At 44.3% G+C, this 27,681-nt stretch overlaps 1 protein-coding gene across 3 annotated transcripts; it reads left to right on the top strand.

Moving 5' to 3' along the window:
- Positions 1 to 252: 252 nt before the first annotated feature.
- TTPAL (alpha tocopherol transfer protein like) lies at positions 253 to 27,660 on the top strand. 3 transcript variants are annotated; one of them, XM_040436468.1, is made up of 5 exons: positions 253 to 357; positions 15,894 to 16,343; positions 17,931 to 18,124; positions 25,514 to 25,624; positions 27,211 to 27,660. In XM_040436468.1, exons 1-5 carry the CDS (start codon positions 306 to 308, stop codon positions 27,484 to 27,486), a joined length of 1,083 nt encoding a protein of 360 aa, XP_040292402.1. In that variant the 5' UTR covers positions 253 to 305; the 3' UTR covers positions 27,487 to 27,660. The 3 variants fall into 3 exon arrangements, with proteins under 3 accessions (XP_040292402.1, XP_040292403.1, XP_040292404.1); XM_040436469.1 differs by having other exon boundaries at positions 327 to 460; XM_040436470.1 differs by lacking the exon at positions 253 to 357 and adding an exon at positions 392 to 505.
- Positions 27,661 to 27,681: the final 21 nt, after the last annotated feature.

Genomic DNA, 27,681 nt, shown 5'->3' with positions numbered 1-27,681 from the left:
GAGGTGGCTAAATAAACTAATAGCGACCACACTGTGTAGTTGGTCTGCATTGCTTATGGCCGCGCAGCATCTTCAATACCGCGCGGTCTGACTGGTTGCTAAAGGCAACAATGACATTCATTTTATTTATTCGCAGAACAAGGATCGTTATGTATCCTGGCGCGCCCTCTACCGACAACACCCTGCCACTGCAACTAAATATCATCAAGCCGACGTGGACGCGCACGTCAGCGGTCGTTAAGCCGAGCACGCCCCAACCCTCGCACCTCTCGGTCTCTAGAGCGTAACGCCGCACAGGTGGGTGGATGTCGTATGCGCATACACGTGATCCGGGGAGCCTATCGGATGTTAGCGCAGGTGAGAGCCTGTGTGGGGAGACCCGGGGGTGGAGAAAGAGTGAGCTGCTCCGCCTAATGCTGCAGGATTTCGCATTCCTGGAGACGTCTCCCCCTGCCTGCAGGTAAATGGACCCGTCCGCTCTCCTGCTGCTCAGCTATCAGGACAGGTACTGGGGTTATAATGAGGAGTGGACGGATGTAATGTGCCCTTCATGGGAGAAGGGGATTGCTGCGGGCAGTACCGTCCTGCATCCATACTGTGCCCGTATACATTCATGGAGTCTGTGTATAGACTGTATTATGTACTCTGGCATGGTATATCACAGAGCATCTGTATACACACAGTAGCTATATACACTATATTGTCTGTATACACATAGTAGCTATATACACACTATACTGTCTGTATACACATAGTAGCTATATACACACTATACTGTCTGTATACACATAGTAGCTATATACACACTATACTGTCTGTATACACATAGTAGCTATATACACACTATACTGTCTGTATACACATAGTAGCTATACATACTATACTGTCTGTATACACATAGTAGCTATATACACTATACTGTCTGTATACACATAGTAGCTATATACACACTATACTGTCTGTATACACATAGTAGCTATATACACACTATACTGTCTGTATACACATAGTAGCTATACACACTATACTGTCTGTATACACATAGTAGCTATATACACTATACAGTCTGTAGTATACACATAGTAGCTATATACACTATACAGTCTGTATACACATAGTAGCTATACATACTATACTGTCTGTATACACATAGTAGCTATATACACACTATACTGTCTGTATACACATAGTAGCTATATACACACTATACTGTCTGTATACACATAGTAGCTATATACACACTATACTGTCTGTATACACATAGTAGCTATACACACTATACTGTCTGTATACACATAGTAGCTATATACACTATACAGTCTGTAGTATACACATAGTAGCTATATACACTATACAGTCTGTATACACATAGTAGCTATACATACTATACTGTCTGTATACACATAGTAGCTATACATAATATACTGTCTGTATACACATAGTAGCTATACATACTATACTGTCTGTATACACATAGTAGCTATATACACTATACTGTCTGTATACACATAGTAGCTATATACACACTATACTGTCTGTATACACATAGTAGCTATACACACTATACTGTCTGTATACACATAGTAGCTATACACACTATACTGTCTGTATACACATAGTAGCTATATACACTATACTGTCTGTATACACATAGTAGCTATACACACTATACTGTCTGTATACACACAGTAGCTATACACACTATACTGTTTGTATACACATAGTAGCTATATACACACTATACTGTTTGTATACACATAGTAGCTATATACACACTATACTGTTTGTATACACATAGTAGCTATATACACACTATACTGTCTGTATACACACTATACTGTTTGTATACACATAGTAGCTATATACACACTATACTGTTTGTATACACATAGTAGCTATATACACACTATACTGTCTGTACACACATAGTAGCTATATACACACTATACTGTCTGTATACACATAGTAGCTATATACACACTATATTGTCTGTATACACATAGTAGCTATACATACTATACTGTCTGTATACACATAGTAGCTATACATACTGTACTGTCTGTATACACATAGTAGCTATACATACTATACTGTCTGTATACACATAGTAGCTATACATACTGTACTGTCTGTATACACCTAGTAGCTATATACTCTATACTGTCTGTATACACCTAGTAGCTATATACTCTATACTGTCTGTATACACATAGTAGCTATATACTCTATACTGTCTGTATACACATAGTAGCTATATACACTATACTGTCTGATTAGACAGCATGAATATTGCATATGTGTGCCTTAGACTGCCCACAATAAAAAGCCACTCTGAAATGTGCACAGTTTTGCCTTACGGCGGAGGGGTCAGAAAACCAGTCAGTATCTGGTGTGGCCACCATTTGCCTCACCCAGTGCAGCACATCTCCGTCACATTGAGTTGATCAGGTTGTTGATTGTGGCCTGTGGAATGTTGGTCCACTCCTCTTCAATAGCTGTGCAAAGTTGCAGAATATTGGCAGGAACTGGAACATACTGTCGTATACGCCGATCCAGAGCATCCCAAACATGCTCAATGGGGGACATGTCCGGTGAGTATGCTGGCCATGCAAGAACTGGGAAGTTTTCAGCTTCCAGGAATTGTGTACAGATCCTTGCATTATCATGCTCCAACATGAGGTGATGGTCGTGGATGAATGGCACAACAATGGGCCTCAAGATCTCGTCACGGTATCTCTGTGCATTCAAAATGCCATCAATAAAATGCACCTGTATTCGTTGTTCATAACATACGCCTGCCCATACCATAACCCCACCTCCACCATGGGCCACTCAATCCACAACGTTGATGTCAGCAAACTGCTCACCCACACAACACCACACACGCTGTCTGCCATCTGCCCTGAACAGTGAAAACCAGGATTCATCCGTGAACAGAACGCCTCTCCAACGTGCCAGACGCCATCGGCAAACCGACTGTTGCCGCAGCTGTCTGGGTGGCTGGTCTCAGATGATCATGGAGGTGAACATGCTGAATGTGGAGGTCCTGGGCTGGTGTGGTTACACGTGGTCTGCGGTTGTGAGGCCGGTTAGATGTACTGCCAAATTTTCTGAAACGCCTTTGGAGATGGCTTATAGTAGAGAAATGAACATTCATTGCACGGGCAACAGCTCTGGTAGACATTCCTGCAGTCAGCATGCCAATTGCACGCTCCCTCAAACGTTGCGACATCTGTGGCATTGTGCTGTGTGATCAAACTGCACATTTCAGAGTAGACTTTTATTGTGGGCAGTCTAAGGCACACCTGTGCAATATTCATGCTGTCTAATCAGCACCTTGATATGCCACACCTGGGAGGTGGGATGGATTATCTCGGCAAAGGAGAAGTGCTCACTAACACAGATTTAGACAGATTTGTGAACAATATTTGAGAGTAATGGGTCTTTTGTGTATGTAGAAAAGAAAATGTTTCAGATCTTTGAGCTCATGCAAAATGGGAGCAAAACCGAAATTGTTGCATTTATATTTTTGTTCAGTGTATATATAGTTGCAAGAAAAAGTATGTGAACTCTTTGGAATGATATGGATTTCTGCACAAATTGGTCATAAAATGTGATCTGATCTTCATCTAAGTCACAACAATAGACAATCACAGTCTGCTTAAACTAATAACACACAAAGAATTAAATGTTACCATGTTTTTATTGAACACACCATGTAAACATTCACAGTGCAGGTGGAAAAAGTATGTGAACCCCTAGACTAATGACATCTACAAGAGCTAACTGGAGTGAGGTGTCAACTGGAGTCTAATCAATGAGATGAGATTGGACGTGTTGGTTACAGCTGCCCTGCCCTATAAAAAACACCCACCAGTTCTGGGTTTGCTTTTCACAAGAAGCATTGCCTGATGTGAATGATGCCTCGCACAAAAGAGCTCTCAGAAGACCTACGATTAAGAATTGTTGACTTGCATAAAGCTGGAAAGGATTATAAAAGTATCTCCAAAAGCCTTGCTGTTCATCAGTCCACGGTAAGACAAATTGTCTATAAATGGAGAAAGTTCTGCACTGCTGCTACTCTCCCTAGGAGTGGCCGTCCTGTAAAGATGACTGCAAGAGCGCAGTGCAGACTGCTCAATGAGATGAAGAAGAATCCTAGAATGTCAGCTAAAGACTTACAGAAGTCTCTGGCATATGCTAACCATCCCTGTTAGCGAATCTACGATATGTAAAACACTAAACAAGAATGGATTTCATGGGAGGATACCACAGAGGAAGCCACTGCTGTCCAAAAAAACATTGCTGCACGTTTACAGTTTGCACAAGAGCACCTGGATGTTACACAGCAGTACTGGCAAAATATTCTGTGGACAGATGAAACCAAAGTTGAGTTGTTTGGAAGAAACACACAACACTATGTGTGGCGAAAAAGAGGCACAGCACACCAACATCAAAACCTCATGCCAACTGTGAAGTATGGTGGTGGGGGCATCAGGGTTTGGGGCTGCTTTGCTGCGTCAGGGCCTGGAGAGATTGCTATCATCGAAGGAAAAATGAGTTCCCAAGTTTATCAAGACATTTTGCAGGAGAACTTAAGGCCATCTGTCCACCAGCTGAAGCTCAACAGAAGATGGGTGTTGCAACAGGACAACGACCCAAAGCATAGAAGTAAATCAACGACAGAATGGCTTAAAGAGGACCTTTCACTAGAATAAAAAATGTAAACTAAGCATACAGACATGGAGAGCGGCGCCCCGGGATCTCCCTGCACCTACTATTATCCCTGGGCGCCGCTCCATTCTCCCGGTATAGGCTCCGGTATCTTCATATGTTCGGCTCAACTGGGTGGAGCTTGCCGGCATCTCCTTCTCCCAGGCTGTAGCGCTGTCCAATTGCAGCGCTCAGCTCATAGCCTGAGAGTTTTTTTTTTCTCTCAGGCTATGAGCTGAGTGCTGCGATTGGCCAGCGCTACAGCCTGGGAGAAGGAGATGCCGGCAAGCTCCACCCAGTTGAGCCGAACATATGAAGATACTGGAGCCTATACCGGGAGAACGGAGCGGCACCCAGGGATAATAGTAAGTGCAGGGAGATCCCGGGGCGCCGCTCTCCATGTCTGTATACGTAGTTTACATTTTTTTTATTCTAGTGAACGGTCCTCTTTAAACAGAAGAAAATACGCCTTCTGGAGTGGCCCAGTTAGAGTCCTGACCTCAACCCGATTGAGATACTGTGGCATGACCTCAAGAAAGCGATTCACACCAGACATCCCAAGAATATTGCTAAACTGAAACAGTTCTGTAAAGAGGAATGGTCAAGAATTACTCCTGACCGTTGTGCACGTCTGATCTGCAACTACAGGAAACGTTTGGTTGAAGTTATTGCTGCCAAATGAGGTTCAACCAGTTATTAAATCCAAGGGTTCACATACTTTTTCCACCTGCACTGTGAATGTTTACATGGTGTGTTCAATAAAAACATGGTAACAATTAATTCTTTGTGTGTTATTAGTTTAAGCAGACTGTGATTGTCTATTGTTGAGATTTAGATGAAGATCAGATCACATTTTATGACCAATTTGTGCAGAAATCCATATTATTCCAAAGGGTTCACATACTTTTTCTTGCCACTGTATATATCCCTTGTGCACATGTATTAGTACTGGCTCTCCAGTGTCACAGTAGTGTAGTGTCTGACCGGCAGGGGACCATATCTTCATTGATGTTGGGAACAAATACCGTATGTAAACAATATGGCCACCGATGGAGCTTTTCCATATGATGTCTCCGGCAGCGGCTTGTAGGATGAGTCTGTACATAGGTTACCCCATCAGATAATGATCGCTTCATGAGTCTGATGGGTGTGATCAGCTGTCACGGTCACTCCCAGGCTAGGTGTTAGAAGGTCAGAGAGGCTGTCTGCACGTAATGTCATCTGACAGCCTCTTTTAATTTCACTTTGTTGTTGATGGTAATGATCACACCTCTAGTCAGGTGCAGCATAGTGGTCATTACTATTTAAGTCTGGCTACTCCCTTCACTCCTTGCGGTGTATAGCTTCGTTTGCCAGTGGGAGAGCTGGTGTGTGTTGTCTCCTCTGGTGTTCCTGCTCTTTCTTCTACTTCAGGAGTTAAGTGTCTCATTCCTTTGTATTTGTTTTGTGTTTCCCCTGCCTTCTGGTATCTGGTCTGAGTCAAGACTCCTGTTCCTTCTTCTTAAGGAAAGGGTCGTCTTTGGGCCCTATCACTACCTCAGGGCTTTACAGGGTAAGTTAGGTCCTACCGCTGAGATCCGTTCATTCGGTTAGCAGCCAGGGCTAGATTTCGGATTTATTAGGTGGTGACCTTTTCCTCACCCTAGCTTCTAGGCCAGCTACCTCCCCCCCCCCCCCCCTTGTGTTTGGTGTGGTGTTCCCTCCCACACTTTGTCGTGACATCAGCATCTTCCTCCAGGGGTTTAGGTGGCACGGGATTAGAAGAAATGTCTTCCTCTTCTGGGAACAGCACCACACCTGTCCATGGGTTACGCTGGGTTCACACCTAAGCGTACTGAACGAGCGCTCTGTATGCGCAATTATTTCGGGCGTTTACTTACGCGGCCGGCAAACAAGCAAACGCCCATTGTCGCGCGTTCTCGGAAGTCTATGTACAGGAACGCGCGACACTACGCCCCAAAGAAGCTCCTGTACTTCTTGGGGCGTAGGGCGTTTTACAGCACATTCGTACGTGCTGTAAAACGCTCAGGTGAGAACCATTCCCATAGGGAATCATTGGTTCTTGCCTGTTGAGCGTTTTACAGCGCGTAGGAACGCGCTGTAAAACGCTCAGGTGTGAACCAGCCCTTATGTCAGACATTATGTGAAGAGCTGCAGTACCAGGCACAACCTGGTGACTGGCGTGGTGCTGTTTTTGAAAGAAAGCTGCAATATTTTTCTAATCCTGGGCAACCCCTTTAATTTTGCATATAGTAACATGTTTAGGCCCCATTCACACGTCCGCAATTTCGTTCCACAAACGGACCCATTCATTTCTAAGGGGCTGCACGTTGTGCGGCCCGGCTCCGGAAATGCGGACCCGCAATTCCGGGTCCGCATTTCCGTTCCTGAAAAAAATAGAACATGTCCTATTCTTGTCTGCAAGAATAGGCATATTCTATTAGTGCCGGCGATGTGAGGTCCGCAAAATGCGGAAACGCACATTGCCGTGTCCGTATTTTGCGGATCCGTGGATCCGCAAAACGCGTTACGGACGTGCGAATAGAGCCTTAGAGTGTAATTTGGCTGTGATGTCACAGATCAGAACTTTTGTCCTCTTACAATCGGTTCTTCTTAGTAAATGCATCTGGCGCGCTTGTTCTGTTTCTTCGTTGAGCCGCCATTTCAGCTCGCCCAGCTTTCTTAGAATCCTGATCGGCAAAGGCTCTGTTCACATTTCTGCTAAAATTTCAGTTTTTCTGCTTTGCTACAGAAGTAGTAAGACAACACCAAATAACAATAGCTCCAAATCAAGTAAATACTGTGCATATATAAATGAATTCCTCCACACCAAACACTATACACAGCATACAATTAATCTAAAAAAGGTATTTTTTATTGATCACATGGTTTTTAAAAAATATATATGTTAAAAAATGGCAGCGGCATACATATACAGGGAAGGAAAAGAACCACAAATACTATGTAAAATATCAAAAGTCCAAGCTCCTAAATATATGGTTCTGATGTGACATCACTATGACCCACAGTAACAAGTGTGCAAAGTACCATAGGTCACAAAAGGCGACCGCAATATACATTAACTCCAGATAGAGGAATAGTTAGTAGTGGGAGTAAATCCAACAATCACATACAATCTATATAAATAAAGTGCCTAGTGCCAAAACCTACATCAAGGCCATGGAATAAATAATACCAACCAGTGTGGTTCAGACCCCTACGCGCGATTCGCGTGTTGCTTCCTCAGGAGATATTGAGGATATTCCTCCATCTGGAGTTAATGTATATTACGGTCGCCTTTTGTGACCTATGGTACTTTGCGCACTTGTTACTGTAGGTCATAGTGATGTCACATCAGAACCATATGTTTAGAAGCTTGGACTTTTGATATTTTACATAGTATTTGTGGTTCTTTTTCTTTCCTGTATATGTATGCCGCTGCTATTTTTTTTAACATATATATATTTTTTAAAAGCTATGTGACCAATAAAAATACTATTTTCGATTAATTGTATGCTGTGTATTGTGTTTGGTGTGGAGGAGTAGTAAGACAAAACTAACGGAGACCTGTCCTGTGACGGACACCAGCGGTGCCTACTTATAATCGGATCATTGGGTTTCCGTCATTTCGAGGGGAGGAACAACGCAGCATGCGGATATGTGAATGGAGCCAAACCTGTTTTGTCATGTATTGAAATATCCTCTACGTTCCTGTGTTGGCTCACAGCTAGGCAGGTCTGACGCTCAGGTGGGTGACACCTAACATGACCACTACTACAGCTTCCACCGTTTTGCAGTTTTTCACCACTTGACAGAGGAGGACGACTTGGGGTCATGGCTGTTCTAATTGTTGTACTACATGTAACAGGAGACTTTCTGCGCTTTCAGTAAATCTTGTTGCTATGGGTTACAGCGCCGCCCGGTAACTTTCCCATAATGCTTTTTAAAAAATCCTCACATTGGGTGACAAATAAACACTAAGGGGAAGATTTATCAAACTGGTGTAAAGTAGAACTGGCTTAGTTGCCCATAGCAACCAATCAGATTCCACCCTTCATTTTCCAAAGGAGCTGTGAAAAATGAAAGATGGAATCTGATTGGTTGCTTTGGGCAATTAGGCCAGTTCTACTTTACACCAGTTTGATAAATCTTCCCTTAAGGCCTCATGCACACGGTCATAAGAGTTTTGAGGTCTGCAAAACACGGATCCCGGCTGTGAGCACGGACAAGAATAGGGCATTTTCTATCTTTTTTGCAGGGCCACGGAACAGACTTACGGACGTAGACAGCAGATGGGTCAGGTGTGCTGTCCGCATCTTTTGCGCCCCATTGAAATTAATGAGTCCGCATACGGTCCACAAAAAACGTGGGTCAGATGTGAACCAAAACTATGGCCGTGTGCATAAGGCCTAAGGCAAATTAATAGTGGCCTGAATGACCAGGACAACCAATCAGGTTGCTGCTTTTCTTTTTCAAGAGGTCTCTGTAAGGTCTCATGCACACAATCATATCTGTTTTGCAGTCTGCAATCCACAAAACAGTTGTGCATCCCGCCATTTTTTAAATTTTTTAAATTTTTTTAACTCCTTTAGAACTCTCCTATCCTTGTCCTCAAAATGGGACATGTTCTATTTTTTTTTTGTGGGCCGGCAGAACGGACACACGGATGCGGACAGCACGGATGTCCGCATTCAAATGAATCGGATCCAGATCAAAAATATGTTTGAGGCCTAAATAAGAGGTGGAATCTGATTGGATGCCACGGCCAGCTACTCCTCTCGTTCTCATACAAATCTCCCATTGTATCTGCTGTCGCCACCCGTACCATTAGGTGTAGGGCACGGTTTGGTGGTGACTCACCCTGTGCAGCATGATGACAGTTACACTTACAGGAAGCTTGTGTCACCTCACATCAGTGTAATTGTTCTGGTTCCTTCTAGGGCTCTCCAGCTGTAAATGCTGCATTTCCGGCCGGTCGGATCTGACATTGCGCAGGGGTAAAAGTGCCTTATGAATCTGCAGCCTTCATGTCTTATAATACTGATCAGACATTGCCCTGCAGTCCTCTGGTTGACATGGGCAATGAAACACGTTGGACTGTGTACAATTAAGGCTACTTTCACACTAGCGTTCGGGGCTCCGCTTGTGAGTTCCGTTTAAAGGCTCTCACAAGCGGCCCCGAACGGATCCGTCTAGCCCTAATGCATTTTGAGTGGACGCGGATCCGCTCAGAATGCATCAGTCTGGCTCCGTTCAGCCTCCGCTCCACTCAGCAGGCGGATACCTGAACGCTCGGGTGTCCGCCTGGCCGTGCGGAGGCAAACGGATCCGTCCAGACTTTCAATGTAAGTCAATGGGGGAGGATCCGTTTGAAGATGACACCATATGGCTCAATCTTCAAACGGATCCGTCCCCCATTGACTTTCAATGTAAAGTCAAAACGGATCCGTTTGCATTATCATGAACAAAAAAAAAATATTTTTGTTCATGGTTATGCAAACGGATCCGTTCTGAACGGATGCAAGCGTTTGCATTATAGGAGCGGATCCGTCTGTGCAGACACCAGACGGATCCGCTCCTAACGCAAGTGTGAAAGTAGCCTAAGGCGGCAGTGTGTCATGGTTTTACCACAGATTGTCGCGTTATTATTTTTTTGCAAGGTTTTAACAGGTGAAACGCTTTAATATCATAGACTCGAAAGCCAAAAACCAAATTGTAAGATCGCTCCAATTCATGGTAAAGCATGTTCATTTATGCTGCAGAAACTACCATCCGTGTGAATACACCCTTAAAGGGGTTGTCCACCTTAGGAGAGCCTTTCAGCCAGACTCCTCCATGTCACTGGACCTAAGGAGGGAAGCCTACTTAACCTGCTCCTTGCCATTAGTTTCCAACTCCTTCGGTCCCCCATAACTGCGCTGTAGTCTTGTTCATCAGCATCCGGTTTGACGGGGGTCATGTGTGCCGGTGCAGTCAGTGTCATGATTACAGGGGAGGGACACAGAACTAGGCCTCAAGGCTAGGGAGAGGGAAAGGGTCACCTCTTAGGAAGCCCCTAAACCTGGCCCTGACTCCTGTCAGTATGTATAGACCCTGAAGGTGGGAAAATACATACGCCGTAACCTAGACCCTAGGAACCCTGAAATGCCCTAGAGGTAGTGTCAGGTAGTTCCCAGGTGAACAAACCAGCGTCTCCCTGAGGCCTAGTAACAACAAGCACAGGGGAACAACCAAAAACAAAGAGCAGTACAACTTATTTTATAGAAAATGGATGAGCAGGAACACGGGTAAGGTCCACACACCAACTCTTCCAAATACAAGCATAGAATATCAACCGCATGGTATGAAGTGTGAGACCAAACTAAGTAAGGAATGCAGTAATGACCACGGGCTGCACCTGACAAGAGGTGTGGTCATTACCAAACCACAACACTGAGAATCAAGAGACTGTCAGTTAACCTCACGTGCAGTCAGTCTCTCCGATCTTCTAACCTCTGTCACAGAACGTACCATGACAGTTAGTTGCTGGCTGCAGTAGTGACGTGTCCCCAATGCATCTTATGATCCAATTTGGACTCTCCTGACCCGTTTTCACCATGTAAACAATTCACTCTAGTTTGTTTCCATCCTGTATGTAGAACTTTCTGTTGCTATATCCAACCAAACCCATGATGCACTTCTCCTTCCTCTGCCACAGCTGCATCACCGCTCCTAACAATGTCCAGCTAGTTTATAGCCCCTCCCACCAGATAGTTGCATAGACACTCCCCTATCACCGCCCTGCCCATGGACATAACATTACAGGAAATAAGAAAGAGCTGCATGGACATGGTCATGTGACCACAGCCCAGAACAGGATAGAAGCAATAAAGGTAAAAGAAATACATTATAAAATTACAGCAAACTTCATAAATGATTATTTTAAAGGATGTTGATACAAACTGGGAAACCCCTTTAAGCTGGCCAAACACATTCAATAACTGCCAGTCAAATGATCAACTGTGTACCTGGGAGTATGTCTGTTTGGTTCATGTGACTGAGATGATACTATGGAAGGAGCAGTCTGTAGACGTCAGATACTGGAACACACCTATGGTGTACCCTAAGCATATGGTCACACATGGCATGGCATCCACTGCAGATTTTCTGCTTACGCGGATAAAACCCACAGCAGAAATTGACATGCTGTGGAGTGAAAACCTGCATTGTAAACTCTGTTTTCAACGCAAGTTTTCCCTCCAGTGTGAGGACGAGATTTCTGGAATGGCTAATACTGCGATCTATAGTGATTACAGCATCTAAAGCTGGCCATACACATTAGTTGGTCGAACCTGCTGAGAACGGTGGCAACGATCGGGCAAAAAGAATATTTTCACCTGATCCTTTTGTTCTTCTTGGAGATAAGCCACTGGCAGCAGGGTCCTCTGCTCTCCCCATAGAATACACATACACACGTTTGACCGAGCCAAATATTTGTGTATGGGAGAGATAGATGTTGGCTGAATGATTGTTAGGCTATTTAATGTGTATAGGCATGTTTAGGGGTTCACCAAAGTGGCAGTGATAGAGTGGGAGTATATAGAAGGATTGCGCTGGAGGAGAGAAATCTTATTTGTGTGAATAAATGTTCCTTTTATCAGTCTTCAACCAGTGTGAACACAGGCCAACCTCACAATCCGACACTGGTATGGAGACCTGTGGTGTAATAAAAAGCGCACTATGGTGTAGCAAATTCCAAGCACTTAACGCACCATGTGAATAGATTATACTCACAGGATTTCCAGTGGGTAAATGCGTGTAGAAAACTGGATGGTATCTTCAATTGGATTCTGCTAAAAGAAGAGAACTATAGCGTAGTATGTAGTGACACTTAATGCGCCTGCAACAAAATTCTACTCACAGAACTTCACTGGTAAAGTGCATGGAAAAATTCTCTGCAGAGTCTTCACAGACAGCTGGGCAAATGGAACAGGCACGAATCAGGACACTTAGACATGAGAAATCCTAAAAACAGTCCAGCAGATGAAACGCTTCTACACCTAGATGGCAATGAACCACAGCTTCCAAAAAGGACTAGCAGGTAGGATGGATACGCACCAAAGGGTCAGATAAAAAATTATTTAATAAAAGCCAAAAATTACAGCTTTAAAACATATATTAAAAATCTCTGTAATGCCCGACCCGGGTTTCGCCGTGATGCTTCGTCTGGGGCGTTGATGAACGCCCCAGACGAAGCATCACGGCGAAACCCGGGTCGGGCATTACAGAGATTTTCATGACCCTTTGGTGCGTATCCATCCTACCTGCTAGTCCTTTTTGGAAGCTGTGGTTCATTGCCATCTAGGTGTAGAAGCGTTTCATCTGCTGGACTGTTTTTAGGATTTCTCATGCCTAAGTGTCCTGATTCGTGCCTGTTCCATTTGCCCAGCTGTCTGTGAAGACTCCGCAGAGAATTTTTCCATGCACTTTACCAGTGAAGTTCTGTGAGTAGAATTTTGTTGCAGGCGCATTGTGTCACTACATACTACGCTATAGTTCTCTTCTTTTAGCAGAATCCAATTGAAGATACCATCCAGTTTTCTACACGCATTTACCCACTGGAAATCCTGTGAGTATAATCTATTCACATGGTGCGTTAAGTGCTTGGAATTTGCTACACCATAGTGCGCTTTTTATTACACCACAGGTCTCCATACCAGTGTCGGATTGTGAGGTTGGCCTGTGTTCACACTGGTTGAAGACTGATAAAAGGAACATTTATTCACACAAATAAGATTTCTCTCCTGCAGCGCAATCCTTCTATATACTCCTATACAACGGACTTTTCCCACATTGTCTTTGGATTTGCAGCGCTAGAGAGGACGAGTATTTTCTACAGAGACTTCATTTTATTTTATTTTCTGGAGTGATAGAGTGGGGGCTATGATTTCAGATGCCAGTCATTTATCGCTTCCTGCAATGCCAAACATCAAGGATATTGTGCTATTAAAAATTATTTTGGGGATCGTGGTACCACTTGCTGACAATTTGTTGCTATCCCTGCTGTCAGCTGCTAGAGATTCTGCTTGACAGGTAGTCATAGATATTAGAAGAATCTAATGTACTATATATTTGGGCAGTCTGAATAGTCTCCAACAAAGACAGAACAAGAAACTGTTTCTTTGTTTCTTCTCGGCGTCGGATATACAGTACAGACCAAAAGTTTGGACACACCTTCTCATTCAAAGAGTTTTCTTTATTTTCATGACTATGAAGGCATCAAAACTATGAATTAACACATGTGGAATTATATACATAACAAACAAGTGTGAAACAACTGAAAATATGCCATATTCTAGGTTCTTCAAAGTAGCCACCTTTTGCTTTGATTACTGCTTTGCACACTCTTGGCATTCTCTTGATGAGCTTCAAGAGGTAGTCCCCTGAAATGGTCTTCCAACAGTCTTGAAGGAGTTCCCAGAGATGCTTAGCACTTGTTGGCCCTTTTGCCTTCACTCTGCGGTCCAGCTCACCCCAAACCATCTCGATTGGGTTCAGGTCCGGTGACTGTGGAGGCCAGGTCATCTGGCGCAGCACCCCATCACTCTCCTTCATGGTCAAATAGCCCTTACTTTCAAAGTTTTCCCAATTTTTCAGCTGACTGACTGACCTTCATTTCTTAAAGTAATGATGGCCACTCGTTTTTCTTTACTTAGCTGCTTTTTTCTTGCCATAATACAAATTCTAACAGTCTATTCAGTAGGACTATCAGCTGTGTATCCACCTGACTTCTCCTCTACGCAACTGATGGTCCCAACCCCATTTATAAGGCAAGAAATCCCACTTATTAAACCTGACAGGGCACACCTGTGAAGTGAAAACCATTTCAGGGGACTACCTCTTGAAGCTCATCAAGAGAATGCCAAGAGTGTGCAAAGCAGTAATCAAAGCAAAAGGTGGCTACTTTGAAGAACCTAGAATATGACATATTTTCAGTTGTTTCACACTTGTTTGTTATGTATATAATTCCACATGTGTTAATTCATAGTTTTGATGCCTTCAGTGTGAATCTACAATTTTCATAGTCATGAAAATAAAGAAAACTCTTTGAATGAGAAGGTGTGTCCAAACATTTGGTCTGTACTGTATATCTCTCCATAAAAGTATAATGTCCAAGCTGAACAGCTGTCTTATGTTTTTGACCAGTGTAAAGGCGATCATACACATTGAATAGAAAACATCTGGTGAATGTTCATTTCTAAGACACGGCCATACACATGTTTCATGTAACCGGGAGATGGACAAATGACCTTTCTGGGAACGTTCTTTCAAAGAAAGTTCTTTCGTTTATGAATGATCTTTCTTGGAATGAAAGATGTTTAGTCCGACCATCGTAAGAAATTATTAAACATGGCCGACTTATTTTCAAACGATAATGGTCCATCATGGGTTGAACGTTTTGGTTAAAATCATCCATTCTGATCAACTTTAGACTAATGTGAATGGAATGTGGCAGTGGCACTTGGCAAAATTCTAAGATTTGTAGTAAGATAGGAAGGGAAAGTCTTGTAAGTGGATTGTTTGTCATAATCTGGAAGTAGGCTCAAAGATGGTAAGGGGTGTGTTCAACTTTGAACTCCCCAATTTATCATGTCAGCAGTTTAGGCTACTTTCACACCTGCGTTTAGGTGCGGATCCGTCTGGTATCTGCACAGACGTATCCGCACCTATAATGCAAACGCTTGTATCCGTTCAGAACAGATCCGTTTGCATTACCATGAAAAAATAAAATAAAAAATGCAATGGGAGGCGGATCCGTTTTCAATTGCACCATATTGTGTCATTAAAAACGGATGTGTCCCCATTGACTTACATTGTAAATCAGGACGGATCCGTTTGGCTCAGTTTTGTCAAACGGACATCAAAACGCTGCAAGCAGCATTTTGGTGTCCGCCTCCAGAGCGGAATGGAGGCTGAACGGAGGCAAACTGATGCATTCTGAATGGATCCTTATCCATTCAGAATGCATTGGGGCTGAACTGATCCGTTTTGGGCCGCTTGTTGAGAGCCCTGAAACGGATCTCACAGGCGGACCCAGAAACGGCAGTGTGAAAGTAGCCTTATTTTTATATGCATATAATATGGAATTTTGATTATAGAACCTTCTTGAAGAAAAGTAACTGATTTCTTCTTATTTATAGCTGCCACGTGTTCAATGGCACAGGACAATGAGACCTCGGTAGGAAGTTCTTCTGTGTCATCTTCCCTGGAAGTAGACTCCACTCTCTACGAGGGCTACGTCTGTACCTTGATCCCAGAGCTGGTCCTCAAGGCTAGGGAAGAACTTCAGGAGAAGCCAGAATGGAGGTTACGTGATGTGCAGGCTCTGAGGGACATGATATGGAAGGACTACCCTAACCTAAGAACACGAGTTGATGACGCTTTCCTGCTCCGCTTCCTGAGGGCTCGCAAGTTTGACTATGACCGAGCTCTACAGCTATTGGTTAATTATTACAGTTGCCGGAAAGGTTGGCCAGAAGTATTTACCAATCTGAGACCTTCTGCGATTAAGCCTGTGTTGGACTCTGGGTTCTTGACTGTGCTACCTCATGCAGACACAGATGGAAGACGTATTGTCTGTATTCGCCCAGGTATGATGAAACATTTTTTATATGTAGAATCTTAAAGGGTTTCTATCACTTCGTATGCCATAATTAGCTCTCAGACACTAGCGATCCGCTAGTGTCTGCTCTGGCCAACCATCCTAATATAACTGTTTATTGGGCAGCCGTTTTGCTAAAAAAAATAACTTTTATAAATATGCTAATGAGCCTCTAGGTGCTATGTGGGCGTCATTAGCACCTAGAGGCTCCGTCTACCTTCATACACAGCCACCGCCCAGCGCGTCCCTCCAGCCCGCCCATCTCCTGCTGAATGCGATCCTCCGTGTGACGCAACGGACGAATTCTCGCGCATGCGCCGTGCGCGGCTGTATTCGGCGCATGCGCAGTGAATGTCTGACGCTTCCCTGCTCAGACATCTCCACTGCGCCTGCGCCGATGACGTCATAGTGCTCCAAGGAACAGGCGCAGTGGAGATGTCTGAGCAGGGAAGCGGTCAGACATTCACTGCGCATGCGCCGAATACAGCCGCGCACGGCGCATGCGCGAGAATTCGCCCGCTGCGTCACACGGAGGATCGCATTCAGCAGGAGATGGGCGAGCTGGAGGGACGCGCTGGGCGGTGGCTGTGTATGAAGGTAGACGGAGCCTCTAGGTGCTAATGACGCCCACATAGCACCTAGAGGCTCATTAGCATATTTATAAAAGTTATTTTTTTAGGAAAACGGCTGCCCAATAAACAGTTATATTAGGATGGTTGGCCAGAGCAGACACTAGCGGATCGCTTGTGTCTGAGAGCTAATTATGTCATACGAAGTGATAGAAACCCTTTAAATGAACATGCTTGGCGTTAAAGGGAGTTTTCTCTAACTGATGACCTATCTTCCGGATAAATCATTAGTTTATGATCGATGCCCACTGATTGGAGCTTATCAAAAACATACAGCGCTGTACAGTACATTGTATTGCCGGTTACATTTACTTGAATGGGACTGAGCTGCGCTTAGGCGCTTGTGACCGATGAAAATGATGTCACTGGCCTAGGGTACAAAGGAGGGGGTGGCACTCACAGGAGTGCTGGTACCTTCTCAAACAGCTGATTGGAGGTCGGACCCCCAGGACCTTGCCTTCGATCAGATACTGATGAACTATCCACAGGATAGGTCATCAGTTAAAAGGTGTCAGAAAACCCCTTTAAAAGGTCCATTTTGACATCCATTGTACGGCAGAAGCCACTACTCCTCACGCCTGAAATTTACATGTGTTTTTTTGTGCATATTTTATAGGGTTTCTCTCGACTAAATTAAGTATTGGTCAGTAGGTTTGCTTTCTCTATACCTATTTATTTGTTATATACTTTATTTACCTGTGAAATCCCATTCTTGATACTTAAATTATCCCCGAGAACCACTTTAAACATTTATATCTTGCCTGCAATTATAGGAGGAGGGGGATGCGGCTGCACTTCCTGCAGGGCAGGGGACACACTCACAGTAGGCTTAGGCAGAGATGAAAAGCAATCCAAGGCCTTGTTTATCACGGTAGACATTTTTAGTGATTGGTACATGCTGATTACTGCTATAATTTACATACTACTTCTTAATTTCCTTCCGTAAGGTCAGTGGAATCCCCGAAATTTCCCAATTACTGAAAACCTTCGTGCCATGTATCTGTCTCTGGAAAAACTAATAGAAGCCGAGGAAACCCAAGTGAATGGTATTGTGATCTTGGCAGACTATGAGGGGGTTGGATTGTCCCAAGCGTCTCATTTTGGACCATTTATTGCCAAGAAGATCATCGGAATTCTTCAGGTAAGAGAAGTGCCGTCTGTTTTGTTAATAGGGTAATGGCAAGGAGGATCATGACTTAGGGCCAAAAATGGTGATGTTGCTGACTGTAACCAATCAGAATGTATCTATCACTAATTTATTAATTTTGGTGAGTTTACTAGTTAAAGGCTATGGACACCTTTTAACATGGGGAAAATGCTGAGCAATGTGTCATTTACCACTCGCTCCCCTGCAGAGACTGTAGGGGGCGCTTTCCTCTCTCTATGCATCGATAGACAGCCTATGTAATTCCCCCTCCCTCCCCCTGCGTGTTGCTTCCTAGCTACACCCTGACATAGTATATATACCCTGTGTAATTTGCCCTTCCTGAAGACTTGGATGCTTTCGTCCCTACACAGTAAGGGGTGCTTTTGTATCTATGTAAAGAAACAGCGGGAAAACCAGCTTAGTGGAGGAGTTAGAAGCTACACAGCACCAAAACGGTGAGACATTTTTAGTGATGAATATTCAGAAAGTTGCTCAGTTATGCATTTAGGAACCGAACACATAGGAGCACATTTATTAAGACTGGCGGTCTTAATAAACCCCTGTGCTGGTGGTGGATCTGCTGAAGTTACGAAGAGGCGCCGGCCTCTCCATAACTTCTGCGCATCCAGCGCCAGTTCTAAATGTAAGACAGCTTCCTAGCTGCCTTACATTTAGACTATTTTCTGATCCTAAAACAAGTGTAAAAAATGGTAAATGAGACGGGCCTGACAGCCCGTCCCCTTCCCCACCCATGGCACGCCCACAATTTTAGACCTGGTGTGAGCGGGGCGAAGTTGCAGATAGCGGTGCAACTAAAAGTTGCGCCGCCATCTGCACCTGAAATACGGCTAATTTAGGAGTATTTCAGTATAGCAAATGACCCCCATAGTGTTTCAGTACAAAGGTGTCCATAGTGTTTTGCTCCTAAAATTTACATAATGGGGTTAGCAAAAAAAAACAAAAAACATAAATGTTCATAACAGAATGCCTTAACGCGTTATGACTTACATGTATGTGCCAGTGCAGTGACCATGGGAGTCCAGAGGTGAGTGACAGCTGCAATGAAGGGGATCAGAAAACTCTTGCCTATTTTAACACCTTATATGTCGCTTTCAATAGTGATTGCGGCATCTAAGTGCTTAGGCAGGGGGAAAAGGCTTAATATGTCAACTCATCAGGACCCGGCAATGCAAAACTGTGGTTCTAACCCGGTTATTTTTTTATTTGTGTGCTTTTATTGTGTAAAGACAGTAAAACATGGGGCATGGCCTAGCGCAGCATGGAGTAAGGCGCACATGTGAAGAGCTCCTGCCGGTTATCCTGATAAAAACTGTCACCAAGGCACGACTCAGCAGATATGCCCGCGATTCGGGAGAGACGCGAGCGGGCTTGAAGGAACGTGAGGAGACGGAGGTGTCCTCAGATGGGGAGAGAGACTCCTCGGTGGAGGGAGAGCGGTCTGGAGGGAGCCCGGGCATCTGTGAGGTCTCGTAAGCAGAGCCATGCAGCTGAGGGGGGAAAAGTGCCTCCTGATAAAGAGCCAACACTCCAGGATGTCATGAGAGCAGTGGCACAGTGCAGCAGAACCCTCAAGTCCCTGACATTACAAGTGGGGGGACTTAGAGAAGATTTGGGGATTATTAGAAATGACCTGCACAAGATCTCTGAAAGAACCACTGAGGTGGAGAAAAGAGTGTCTGGCCTAGAGGATGAAATGACACCCCTTAAAATGGCTACCAAGACGTATGGACGGGACATTGCACAGTTATTTGCTAAGACGGACGACCTGGAAAATAAGTCGCGATGCAACAATATTAGAATTGTGGGCGTCCCTGAAAAAGCTGAGGGAGCTCACTCCACAGATTTTATTGAAAAGTGGCTGCTGGAAAACTTTCAAGATAAAGGTCTGTCTCCGTTGTATGCTGTGGAAAGAGCACACAGAGTGCCCACTGGACCGCTTCCTCCGGGGAGGCCCCCACGTCCGATCCTAGCTAAGATATTACACTACAAAGATCGGGACACTATTTTGAAGAAAGCGCAGGACCTTCCGGAGCTATCCATTAATGGAGCGACGATCTCAATATACCCGGATTACTCCTCAGAGGTTCAAAAGCGCAGGGCGCGCTTCCTGGATATAAAACGAAGGCTGAGAATCCTTCAAGTACCATACTCCATGTTGTTCCCGGCGAAGTTGAGGGTAGCAGCTTTGGGAGCCACTCATTTCTTTGAAAATCCGGAAGACGCACTAAAGTGGCTGGATCTACATGAAAAGCGTCTGAAGCATAAAGACCCGGACACCTGAAGTGGACAATGCTGGTGGTAATGTTGTCCAATTCTTTTTGTTTGCCTTCCTTAACCCCCCCCACGGTTGGGGAGAACCCGCACTTGTTATGGAGAGAACAGTCTTCTGACCGGCCCGGAGTGCGGAACCTGTTTCGTTTTAACGTTAATTCTTATTATTACTATATGTATGGTGACGGTGTCATTTTGATAGCAGGAGCACGAACAGCGTGCGTGCATAACCTTACCAAGGACTCTGGCCTGTGTGAGTGCTAACACAGAGCTAGGCTATGCTGCATCGCAAGCTAGGTAGTGTTTGCTGTAGCCGCCCACCCAGGGCGGGAAATGTTGTTCAATATAAGAAATCAATTTACCTGTTGTTGGTATGGGGAGTTAACAGGGGGGAGGGGGGGTTATCACGCTTCAGCACTAAATGGCACTGGCGGCGAGGAGAGACACCAGTGAGCCTACAAGTTCAAACAAATGTGTTGCATAATTATAGGAGCATAATTGTCAATGACTCAAGTGACTAAAATAATTAGTTGGAATATGCGGGGACGCCAAAGTGTGTTTAATTATATGATGCGGTTTCACCCGGCTATATACTGTTTACAGGAGACTCATTTGACTAAAGGATCATTGCACACTGTAAGTAAGGCCTGGGCAGGATTTTCGTCTAACGCAGTGTTCTCCTCACATTCAAGGGGGGTAAGCCTAATGGTACATAGAAGTATCCGTTTCTTATGTTTACAAGAGCATGTCGATGAGGAGGGCAGATTTATATGTTTATTTTGTGAAATAGATGGAGTGCGCATGGTTCTGATATCAGTTTACATTCCTCCTCCATTTTCGGTGGTCCCTTTAAGGAAAATATTTGATATCCTAGCGCAATATGCTAGTGTCCCTTAGTTAATAATTGGGGATTTCAATAATGTTCCAGATGAACGAATAGATAGATGCAGAGTTCACGACATTGGCGGTCATCAGAGAACGTCTTCTCTTAATAACATAATGACGGAGGTGGGACTGCTGGACATCTGGAGGATACAGCACCCAGGGTCTCGCAGCTATTCCTGCAACTCCTCCACTTTTGCATCGCTATCAAGGATAGATTTAGCCTTGATTAACGCTGCTGCGTTTCCTCTGGTGCATTCCACAGAGTATCTCCCCAGATCCCTCTCAGATCATTCTCCTCTTAAAATAGAATTGGCTTTAGTAAGAAAAGCTAGACTGGGCTCCAAACTGTGGAAATGTAATGCCTTTTGGTTGCAGACGCTAGGCGGGCTGGAAGATGTGAAATGGGCATTGGAGGAGTATTTTTGTTTTAACACAGGTACAGCCCCTTTGCACACTGTCTGGGACGCCATGAAGGGGTTCCTGCGAGGTGTACTAAGTCTAGGGAGACTGATGTTCGTATGCATGCAGCTGTCAAAGACGCGGAGGTGGCATATGTACTAGATCCGTCAGAGGGGGCGAGCCGGAACTTAAAGTTAGCTCAGGAAGATTTAAGATGCCATCTGATTCAGGTGGCAGATAGGAAGAGGCAGTTCTACAAACAGCAGTTCTTTGCAGAAGGGGAAAGTGTAGGACATTTACTCTCTGTTATTTCAAAAGCTCAACAGGGGTCAACGTGTATAACAGAGTTAGTAAATGGGCAGTGTCAGAGTAAACGGACTACAGGGGAAATTCTGAAGGTTATGGAAGACTTTTATTCTGATCTTTGGAGTGTGGAGTCAGAGATGATAGATTTCCTAGATGGCATTAACCTCCCTAAGCTGTCACCTGAAAATAGGATAATGTTAGATCCCCCTATTAGTTTAGAGGAATTGGATGTAGCACTAGATTCCATGGCCAATGACAAAGCCCCAGGCTCAGATGGGCTCCCTGCGGAGATATACAAGAAATTTCGGGGTGTTCTGCTTCCGGAGCTACTAAAGGTTCTCCAACAGTCTCTAGAAGCAGGTTCCCTCCCAGCTTCAATGCAAGATGCTCCTATAGTGGTACTGCCTAAGCCAGGAAAGGACCCCAAGTTACCGGATTCCTATAGGCCCATCTCACTGTTGGCAGCTGACGTTAAAATATTAGCTAAAGTTTTGGCAATGAGATTATCAAAGGTAATATTGACAATAGTGCACCCTGACCAGACTGGTTTTATGCCTCAGAAATCCACCTCTATTAACATAAGAAGAGTCTTTGCTAGTATACAGTGTACAGCAGACAATGAGGGGGGACAGAGCGATTCTATCACTAGACGCGGCCAAGGCGTTTGACAGTATAGAGTGGGGCTATCTATGGTGTACACTGCGGACAATGGGCTTTGGGGAATGCTTCATTAAGTGGGCACAAACGCCAAGGGCGCTTATTAGAGTTAATGGGGAGTTGTCATCAAGCTGTTTAGGGGGACGCGGCAGGGATGTCCACTGTCTCCTTTTGTTGTTTGCGCTTGCAATTGAGCCCCTAGCGGCTGCGAACAGGTGTTCACAGGCGATCGCGGGATTTAAATATGGTTCTGTTCACAATAAGGTGGCCTTGTATGCTGATGACACCTTGTTATTTCTGGGAGACACGTCGACATCCCTGGCTGAGTCTATGTCGTTGCTTGGCCGCTTTGGAGGACTGTCAGGCCTGACTATAAACTGGCACAAATCGGCTCTTATGTTTTTAGATGGGCAGGTACCCTCGGCAATAGCTACATTAAACAATATCCCCTGCGTTAAAACTATTAAATATTTAGGGATCAACATATCACCTAAACTGACGGACTTTGAGGAGTTGAACCTGTCCCCAATACTGATAAAATTCAGGCTTCGCTCCAAGACATGGTGCAAACTGTTTTTGTCAGTGATTGGCAGGGTTAACCTGATCAAGATGGTTATGATGCCCCAGTTATTATATGTACTACACAATGCCCCGACGTGGATCCCACTTGACAGATTTCGGAAAATCAATTCTATATTTAGGGACCTGATATGGAAGAAAGGCCAATCCAGAATTAAATTAGAGACCTTACAATATCCAAAAGAAGCAGGGGGTCTGGCATTGCCTAATCCATGGCTATATTACCTGGCGGCACAATGTCAGCACTTTAGGGGATGGACAGATAGTGACATGACGGACATGACAGGTCAAATATTGAAACATGCATTGGGGGGGGAAGGAGTTACTGTGGATATTGGAGGGATCAGGAGCACCCTTTGTAGATAATCGCTCACATTTGGTGTGTCTGATGAGGAAGGTTTGGGAGAAGGTCAAGCAGCTGAGGGGTGCAGTCGGGATCACGGAACTTACACCTTTATGGAACAATCGCAATGTACCTGAATTCTTACACCTCAGGGGATTTACCAAGCAATGGCAGGATAGGGGGGTGACCAAATTTGGAGATATAATGGAGAAAGAGGTACTCAAAACATTTACTAAACTACAGGAGGAGTACGGTATACCAAAGAACAGCTTTTATCAGTTTTTACAAATAAGGCGCGCATTTAATGAGATGCGTAAAAATGACAATACCAAGATACATAGAGACGCGTCCTTACGTTTAATAGTGGATATGTTGTGGTAATATTATCATTTATATGGATACCTGTTATATTATACTCATCAGTGGAATTGACTTGGTATATCAAAATATTGGATATAATATGCTTGTATTTACAACAATGTTCTATTGATGTACGTTTTTACAATAAAAATGATCTGATTTAAAAAAAAAAAGACAGTAAAACATAAAAACTATTTGCCATCTCTGTAATCCTACAAACCCATACAATAAAGGCAGCGTGTTATTTATGGCACATGTTGAACAGTGTAAGTATAAATGAAAATGATTTCATTCTGCCCAAAATTGTCATTGAACAATACAATGCATTCTTTAAAGCGGCTGTGTCACCAGATCACCCCTATTAAACCAGGCTCATAGCCTGGTAGGGATGATCCTGCAGTTTAAAACAATACCTTCCTCCTCACTGTTGGCACCACGGTTGTTGATAAAATCATACTTTTATTCCTTTGCTGGCAGGCAATTTCGAGCACCAGGAGACGGGCTTTGTCCGTATGAGCACCGCTATGCGGCACCTACGGATATCTAAACACCTCCTCCCCCTTTGATAGAAAGCGCTAGTCGAAGTCGTACTCTAGCGCTGTCCATCAAGGGGAGAAGGGTATGTTTAGACTTTGGTAGGTGCCACATAGAGGTGCTCGTACTGAAAAACGTCCGCCTCCTGGTGCTCAAAATTGCCTGCCAGCAAAGGAAAAAAAGTAGGATTTTATCAACAACCGTGGTGCCGACAGTGAGGAGAAAGATACTATTTTAACCTGCAGGATCGCCCCTACCAGGCTATGTGCCTGGTTTTAATAGGGGTGATCTGGTGACAAAAAAAAGAAAGCCCTCATACTCGCTCAATTGCTGTAAAAAGTTAAAGTGATGGCTTTCTGTATGCGGTGACACAAAACCGAAAAAGAATTCCTTAAAGGGAGCCTTGTCCTAAAAGAGTTTCAGAGTTAGTATACCACCACTATGTTGGTGTCCTGGAAGATAATCATACCTTTCTTGTGTAAATCTGCTCCTCTATTCCCAAGAGATGTTCATTTTTAGTAAATGATATGTTTTTTGGTGCACAGCGGGCAAAGCCGCACCATCACTCTGCCAGTTGCTTCTACCTCTTGTTTGATTGACAGCCCCTAAAATTTCGGAGCCGGTAGCGATAAGCCTGGGGCACCGAACAAAGCAACCCTGCCCACAGTCCACCGAAAACCGTATTTGCATAAAAATAAAAAGAAGCATTTCTCAGGATCAGAGGACCAGATTTTGATATGAATGCTATGGTTACGTATCAGGGCACCTACACTGCGGGGTGGCATGCTTATATTGGAACAGATTTTTGGATGTGACATACTACCATTAACATCCTAATATCCTCAGCCCTTATTAAAGGCAGCCTAACCACAGAAAGTACCTATAGATAGATGCCCTAAACACTGGAATAAGAGGGTGCTATTTGGTATTTAGTGGGCACAACGGCATGCTGTAATATAAAAATGATCTGACAAAGCAGTTCTATTGTTTCCAGTGCTACTACTTTTGATTGCGTTTCATTTCAATAGGACGGGTTTCCAATTAGGATAAAAGCAGTCAACATAATCAATGAACCCAGAATATTTAAAGGTATTTACGCCATACTGAGGCCATTTCTGAAGGAGAAGATAGTAAAGAGGGTAAGTGAAGTATTGTGTTGATGTACAGATGGCTGCTGTGCAATATGGACTGTCTGTCAATCTGTCTACACCAGGGATGCTCAACCTGCGGTCCTCCAGCTGTTGTAAAACTACAACTCCCATCATGCCTTGCTGTAGGCTGATAGCTGTAGGCTGTCTGGGCATGCTGGGAGTTGTAGTTTTGCAACAGCTGGAGGGCCGCAGGTTGGGCATCCCTGGTCTACACTGTGCATGTCCAGAATGTTGAAAAATGCACCTTGTGCTGGGATTTATAGTACCACGGCAATGGCGACATGTTCATGGTCAGACTTTACCGCTAATGCAGTGAAAACGTCATACACATGGCTCTGTCAATTTAAAGTTTAGAGAGCATGGCAGTTGCAGAGAGAGCTGAGCCTCCAGGTGTAATGGCAACGCCCCCCTTGCTCCTAGAGGCTCATTTGCATATTTTAAAACATAATTTTTCTCATGAATTTGGAATCATATGACCATGGGACCAACACAGATCCCTTTAGCTGCCAAGTGCCCATGTAACAGGTCAGCCAGTCTCATAAGGACAGATCTGCTGACAGATGCTTTTTAAGGGTGGCTCCACAAGGTGCAAATTTGTGTGGAGGAGATCTGCACCAAAACCTCACAAAAAACACACGCACAAATTTGTAATATTTATTTTGTTTTTGGTGCATTTTTGTGTGGTTTTTTGGTTCGAATTTCATGCAGATTGTCCACAGATCTCACCCTAGAATCCACACAAGAAAAACACAACAATAGACATGCTGCAGATTTCAATTTTCACACCAAGCTAAAAAGCAAAGTCTACAGGTAGGGTATTAAACTGCGTAATCTGCATCGTGTGCAGGCACCCTAAGGCTGGGTTCACACTTGAGCGTTTTACAGCGCGTTCAAACGCGCTGTAAAACTCTCAACACATGAAAACCAATGCTTCCCTATGGCCCTGGTTCTCACTTGAGCGTTTTACAGCGCGTTTGAACGCGCTGAAAAACGCCCTACGCTCAAACAAGTTCTTGAGCTTCTTTGGGGCGTTTTGACGCGCGTTTGTGGCCATAGGACACTGCAGTCAATCACACAAACGCGCGTCAAACGCGCGTTTACTAATGCAAAAAACGTGCATAAAAACGCGCGACAAAAACGTGCGTTAAACGCGCATATCAAATACGCTCAGGTCTGAACCCAGCCTAAAGGTTAATAGTCGGCAGTGATCTGCTGAATGGCCAGGTACACACAGCAGTCTGTAAGTCTAGTCTTCACGTAATGTCCTAAAAGTTGTCCAGTGAGCTCCTTTCCCCCAGTAGTCACGACTGTCCCCCCTAGTAGTCACGACTGCCCCCCCTAGTAGTCAGGCAGGCTGCTCCGATCTGTGATCACTACCGCACAAAGATTATTTTAGGTTTCCGTCAATTGAAGTTTGACCTGCAGGGGGAGGAGTCTTCCTCTTAGCCCCACCCCTTTTCTAAAGACTTATTTTTAGAAAACAAGGGGGGAATAAAATGAATCCTCATCAATTTTGTTGAACTGCAGATTGAAATCACAGAATCAGTTTCATGTCTCTCAATTTCCCCAAATAGATATTCCTGCATGGGTCAGACCTGAGCTCCCTCCATAGCAACATTCCGAAGTCCATCTTGCCGGAGGAATATGGGGGCACAGCCGGGAAGCTGGATATTTCCACGTGGAGCCAGATCCTCTTGGCGTCCGAAAATGACTTTGCACAAGACTTTTGCCAGGCAAACCTCACCCGAGACGGCTCCCTCCAAGGGTTTGTAATGAACGACGCAGATTCGGAATACGCGCAATGCGAGGAGTCTGCACGCGGGGTTAAATCCCAGCTCTACTGTTACTGAATAGTATTCCTGTGCCGTCCCCGTTCTGTGCTGGAACAGTGGCCGAGACCCTGGGTCCAGCGTTTGAATAAATGTCCATGAACAGGTTAAAGGGGTTGGCCACTTTCTGGTTACTGACTATATGGCATCCAATAATCTAGCTGCGCCATTTTCTATATCTCATAGGGTATGCCCAGGGGTGGGATTAAAATTTTT

This window comes from Bufo bufo, chromosome 6, assembly GCF_905171765.1.
Source record: "Bufo bufo chromosome 6, aBufBuf1.1, whole genome shotgun sequence".
Classification (NCBI taxonomy): Eukaryota; Metazoa; Chordata; class Amphibia; order Anura; family Bufonidae; genus Bufo; species Bufo bufo.
The sequence above is the reverse complement of the archived record's forward strand: the minus strand, read 5'-3'. Positions and strand labels throughout refer to the sequence as shown.

Excerpts from the sequence above, each read along its gene's own strand:
- TTPAL (XM_040436468.1), top strand. The coding sequence starts at position 306 with ATGTCGTATGCGCATACACGTGATCCGGGGAGCCTATCGGATGTTAGC. Across the intron at positions 16,344-17,930 it reads TATTGTCTGTATTCGCCCAG|GTCAGTGGAATCCCCGAAAT; the intron begins GTATGATGAAAC and ends TCCTTCCGTAAG. Across the intron at positions 25,625-27,210 it reads AGGAGAAGATAGTAAAGAGG|ATATTCCTGCATGGGTCAGA; the intron begins GTAAGTGAAGTA and ends TTCCCCAAATAG.